At 40.5% G+C, this 5,878-nt stretch overlaps 1 protein-coding gene across 1 annotated transcript in view; it reads left to right on the top strand.

The window, feature by feature from the left end:
* LOC105909385 (protocadherin Fat 1) overlaps positions 1-3,435 on the top strand; it is an 18,139-nt gene extending 14,704 nt beyond the window's left edge. Inside the window, exons 23-30 of the mRNA XM_031562561.2 lie at positions 201-311; positions 788-976; positions 1,134-1,228; positions 1,803-1,970; positions 2,314-2,508; positions 2,776-2,841; positions 3,063-3,099; positions 3,307-3,435. Coding sequence (XP_031418421.1) covers positions 201-311; positions 788-976; positions 1,134-1,228; positions 1,803-1,970; positions 2,314-2,508; positions 2,776-2,841; positions 3,063-3,099; positions 3,307-3,393 — 948 coding nt within the window. The 3' untranslated portion in view covers positions 3,394-3,435. The remainder of the gene's footprint in view (positions 1-200; positions 312-787; positions 977-1,133; positions 1,229-1,802; positions 1,971-2,313; positions 2,509-2,775; positions 2,842-3,062; positions 3,100-3,306) is intronic.
* Positions 3,436-5,878: the final 2,443 nt, after the last annotated feature.

The following is a 5,878-nucleotide window of genomic DNA, read 5'->3' as shown; positions in this document are numbered from 1 at the left end:
TGATCAAGTCACCATAGATGATATGGCTATGAATTAGTATCTATAGTGACAGTGTTGTAGGCGAATGTTTTGGCACTTCTGAGCATATTCCATCAACACATTTAGTTGTGAAGAAAGAGTACACAACACCTTTCAAATGTTTTATTTATGAACATGTTCCATTTTACATATTTTATTTGGCGAACGTCTCCTCTCTACAGGCGACGGTTCAGGTGGAGAATGTGAATGAAATGCCCGTGTTTGACAGTAACAGCTACACAGCAGAGATCTTCAGCATTGCCCCATTCAAGCACCCCATCGTCAAAGTCAAGGTACGAGCTTGTTTGCCTCTGGACGATATTTCAGGTCCTCTGTGTGACCACAGACATTGTCCACAAATTTCTTTCATTTTAACTGAATAATCAACAGTTGTGTATTTTTTTTATCATTTTGTATTTCTGTGATATGGCTGTTCTTTTCCAGCACTTTCTTTACTATCAGCATCTCAGTGTCATGAAGGCTCTGTGATAAGACATCTGTTAGGGTATTCACCATGACAACCGCTTGTTTACCTTTATTACCTCTACAGGGAAACTTCTTAGGGCGCTTACAGTACAGATAGGGAAGAAAAATGATATCAGTTCACACGCTCCCTGGGTGTCAGCTAAAGACCTTTGACCTTTCACCAGGTGAAATACGGGAAGAGGCTGTAAAAAAGACGATAACGTACGTGTGTGTTCATGACAGGCCGATATCCACTCCTTAATCTATGCTGCCTTTCTCCTGTTTATTGCCTTGTCCTTCTCAGGCCACAGACCCTGATGTGGGGGAGAGTGAGAGGCTGCAGTACTCCCTGGTGGAACCCAGCTCCCTGTGTGCTGTGGAGCCCTCTAGTGGTCAGGTGTATGTAGTGTCAGCTGCAGGTGAGAGTGGGAAGTTGACCCTGAAGGTGAAAGCAGAAGACCCGCACGGACTCTACGCCACAGCAACAGTGGAGGTGGGTGAAGAGTGTGTGTGTGTGTGTGTGTGTGTGTGTGTGTGTGTGCGTGTGTGCGTGTGTGCGTGTGCGTGTGTGCGTGTGTGTGTCTGTGTTACTGAATGTCTCTGGCTTTTGCTGATCGCTAATATTTTAACTGCTAACGACGTGTCCCCAGGTGACTGTAAAGGAAAGCGAAGACGACAACGTCGTGGTCATCTCTCTTAACCAGCCAATCAACATGGTGGAAAAGAGATCATCAGAGCTGGAGAAGTAAGTTCCTCAAGGCACTTGCTGCATAGTTTAGCCCTGAGTTTGCTGCAATTAGTGTGTTATTTAATTTTGTATTCATTTATTTGTTATGTTCATAAAAAAAACATTGCATTTACCACTGAGAAAAGGGTATTTATGTCTGTGGACTGTATAGGGGCTGTACTTATGTTTATAACTGTAGAATAGGAATGAATATATTTATATATTGTAACTGTAGAAGAGAAAGGGATATATTTACTATATATATTATACTCTTCACTGTCCATCACTGTACATACTGTAAGATATATCATCACTTGTACCACATATATAGTACTTCCTTTTACTGCACTTATCTGCCAACAATACTGCATTTCTGCACTTCTGGTTAGATGCTAACTGCATTTCATTGTCTTTGTACCTGTACTCTGCACAAAGACAATGAAGTTGAACCTACCCTTATCTAATCTAATCTAATATGTATGATGTAACGATCTCTCGTCCTTGTTCTTCTTCTTTTTCCTCCTCCTCCCCCTCTCTCCTAATCTCCTGTTGTCTCCCTGTCGCTGTGTTCTTGTCTCTGCCTCTTGCTCAGGTCGTTGGGAAGAGTCTTGGGCTGGGCAGTGAGTGTAATCAGTGTTGCCAATGGCAACGGCGAGACAAGCAGCCGCCGCTCACTCAGCAGTCGTGGGGCCAGGACATATGTTAGCTTTGTTGCCGTGGATTCCAGTGGCAACATCGTGTCTGCAGAGGAGGTCAAGAAGTAAGATCCCACTGCACATTTTTTTCATTCACCTCAAATTCTTATACACACACACACACAAACACACACACACACACACACACACACACACACACACACACACACACACACACACACACAAAGTGACTGGTAAAATGTGTTCTGGTAAAAAGTAATCAATAAAACTGATAAAACACACACACGCAAAATGACGTATCAATAAAATTAAAACAAAAAAAGGGTTCCAATGACCAGAAACCACACACCTCTTTTTTTGTCCTGTTTTGAAAATTCACGACTTGTCCTCAGAAATGGGATTAGATTATTGCCCAGTTTTACGTCTGTATTTCTTTGTTCTAAACAGCAAGCTTAAGAAGGAAGAGGAGCAGGTGCAGGCTGAGCTGGAGGAGGTGTTTGGCTCTGGGCTGGAGCACGAGGTGGAGAAAGGCCCTGGGGAAAGTGGGTCAGACTCCAGTCAGACGGCCATTATTGCCCTGGGTGTCCTGCTGGCGCTAAGCATTGTGGGGCTTGTAGTTTGTCTTACTGTCTCAGTTATAAAGTGAGTTCTCCTTTTTTGGCCTTGCTTAATTGTAGTGCAAGTAATGTTGTTGTTATTCTCTCTGCATTGTTTTATACACTAAACCTTGCCCTGGCTTAATATACATTCTAAGCAGATAATGAACATTAAAAGTAAATGTTACAGATGAATAATGAGGCTTAATAGCACTCAACTTGACAAAGAACAAACAGTAAATGAGAACTTAAGAGATGATTTTTTAGAATTGTATTCTAAATGCTAGTTGGTTGGTCTCTTGCTTATTTACAGATTCAAGAGAATGAAAAAAGATATGGGAGATTCAGAAAAGCAGTCTTTCAACATGTCTATTTCATCGTGAGTACACATTCCCTCTCTATCAAGGTGCATAGTAGGAAAGGCAGTAGAGGAACTACAGAGGCAGTGTTAGTAGCACATTAGACTGGACAGCAGACTTCATTTAGTCGTCAACAAATATGCTACATTAAATATACAACCTAAAACTTAAGAGATGCCACCACTGCACATAACTGGTTTTATTTGTTTAACCTGTTGGTATTTTCCCCCGTTTCATTCAGATGTTCAAATAGAGATGAGCCTGCAGACATAACAGAGGTAGGAGGCATTTCAGTGCATTCCAGAATATTCAGAGGTTCTCATTGCACTTTTGTAAAGGGAGTTGGTGCGATCACACTTTTTAGTGTTTAGTGTTTTGCTGTTCACCACTCGTTCATCTTCATCCAATTCTCTCACTTCTCCTCTCTCTCTCTCTCTCTCTTTCTTCCTCCCTCCATCTTTCCCCCTCTTTCTCTCGGTGTCTAGGAGAAGAAAGCCCCTCCGAGTAGGAAAGGATCACAGGACTCCAAACAAGAGCATGAGACAAAAGAAGGGGAGTGGGATAGAGTTTAGACTTCCCCTGTCTCTTTCCCTCTCTCTGTCTCTCTTTCTCTCACACACACACACACATGCACATACACACACACGCACACGCACACGCACACGCACACACATGTATGACTTAATGCTGCACTGACTTTGAAAACCACAAGTTGCACAGTAAAACTATTCTTTGAGAAACCTGCATTGTCCTACAGTTCTACAGACTGCCTGAAAGCAACAGCCACTAGCACTATGCACAAGCACTCATATGAACATTATTTGAAATTGCAATGTTGTTATTTATGCTGTCATGCTGTCATATAACCTTTTTTCCAGCTGGTCTTTAAACAGTATTTGCTCACTTTGAATCTCATGAAGAAGCTATTATTTTCCTATTGATAATTGCTATTTAATTATTGTAATTTTAATATTTATTTTATTTGATTTGATTGTTTTACATTGATAAGGAGATCACTTGAGGGCCACAGCTTTTAAAGTGGACAATAGTATGATTGTTCATTCCATTGAGTACTCTCAAGCTGATGAATTATGGGACAACATTTTGAGCAATGTGACCAGGCAATGTTGCTGAGTGATATTGTCCCGATGGTATTGTGCAACACATTTTTTCCTTAAAATCTCTGGTCATCAATGTTGATCCAATCAGAACACTAGGAACTGGTCATGTGTCTGCCTACCAGCCTTGCAAAAACTCCAAGGGAGTCTGCTTTAATTAGTGACCATATGATAAGGTGCATCATGAAACTGTTTGGAGGGACATGTTTGTCAAACCCTAGCCTATTTTAAATGATGGAGATGATTGATGATTTGTGATATTAATTAATACCTCCATATTTCTATGCCTATTTGCTCAAGATACTGAGTGATTTTACACTGGTTATGACCAAGTGTGCATGTACATGTACAGCCTTCCACTGATTGCCCTGTCACACAAATAAAGACAAATAAAGCTGGTCATTCTTAGTCACTGGCTCTTTGCCATAATTGTTGACATTGATGACGTTCTTCCATCTGATAATTAAGTACTATTGATAATATTACACAGTGTTGCACTGCCACTGGTAGATAAAAACAGAACTGAAGAGCCAATTAAATCAGTCTTTTTCACCTGCTCATGTATCTCCATAAGATACTCCATGTCTTACTATTACATCCGTATTCTGTATTGAGTGTTATGTCCAGTACCACATACTGGTACAAAAACTCATCAGTTATGCCACAGTTCAGTTTGATGCAGTTTATTTGCTGACAAATGATACCACATTGTAGCCTAAATATTAATGTGTCTATGTATGTATGGGCCTATGTATTCAGATGTGCAAATGTGGGTCATATACTACAAATCATAACTTGAATCACTGATGTTTCTGCTGATCAGTGCATTCTTCTCATATATTTTACCTGGAGCATGGTGGAATGTTATTTAGTACATATTTATTTCCATATGTGCTAATTATCTACACTAAGATATTCCATGCTGCCATCAGTACAGCGTACAGCCACTAGGTGGAGCTCCGATAGTGCTAGATATCTCTTTCTGCTCCATGCTACGTTCAAGAAAAACAGAGTACCATTACATTATTACACTAAAGCATTGCCTATTTGAAAATAATGATTACTTTACAGAAACAACACATTCCCAAAACATGAACACATTATTGGTGGCATTGGTGGCCCAGGTTTAAAATCCAGAAGTTTTCCTTTGAGTCTGAGCCAACCCGGCCGGCCGAGTCGGACGATACGACTGTTTTATGTCAATGATCTGGGTGGTTTAGTCCTGGACACACACACGAATAAAGTGAGTGGTTGTGTGTGAACAGTTTCCTGTGCACTGGACTTGCTTCCTAAGTGAGTGATAGATTAAGGTAATGATTTTCCTCACACAGGTCTTCACAAGTCATACAATGATAAAAAACACATAAGTGCACACTGTTGTTGTATAGGGCAACCACTGTATACATGATCTCAGATGACCTAATATCACCAATGTTGGGACATCCCGAAATATTATGGGTGATTTTGATTTGCCCCGTCAGGGACAGCTCCAGTCCCGTATTCCAATCACAGCCTTTTTTATTTGTATCCGTGAAAAGAGAAAAATATAACAGTTAAGTGTAATCTGTGCCCTGGAGACAAGCGCCTATCAACTGCACTTGACTCCACAAGCATTTGTTACGCCAACACGAACAGGGGAAACTTGTAGCAAGAGATCATCATGCCTCGACTGAAGTACAGACTTCTCCAACTCAAATAGAGTATCTTAAATCACGATTAAATTGGAAGCTTGCACATTGACTACTGGTTGTTTTCATATTTCATATCAGCATTCTTTCCACATAATAACACTGGTGTTAATATGTGTGAATATGAACTCATGAATATGAACTCGTTCATACGAAGTGTCACAGGCACCAATTATAATTGTAGAAGTTAAATCGAGGAGACTATAACATTAGCTAGATAACTAGCTATCATTTCATGCAAACGGAAATCT

This window comes from Clupea harengus, chromosome 24 (genome assembly GCF_900700415.2).
Source record: "Clupea harengus chromosome 24, Ch_v2.0.2, whole genome shotgun sequence".
Lineage (NCBI taxonomy): Eukaryota > Metazoa > Chordata > Actinopteri > Clupeiformes > Clupeidae > Clupea > Clupea harengus.
Note: the sequence above shows the minus strand (reverse complement) of the source record. Positions and strands in the feature narration are given on the sequence as shown.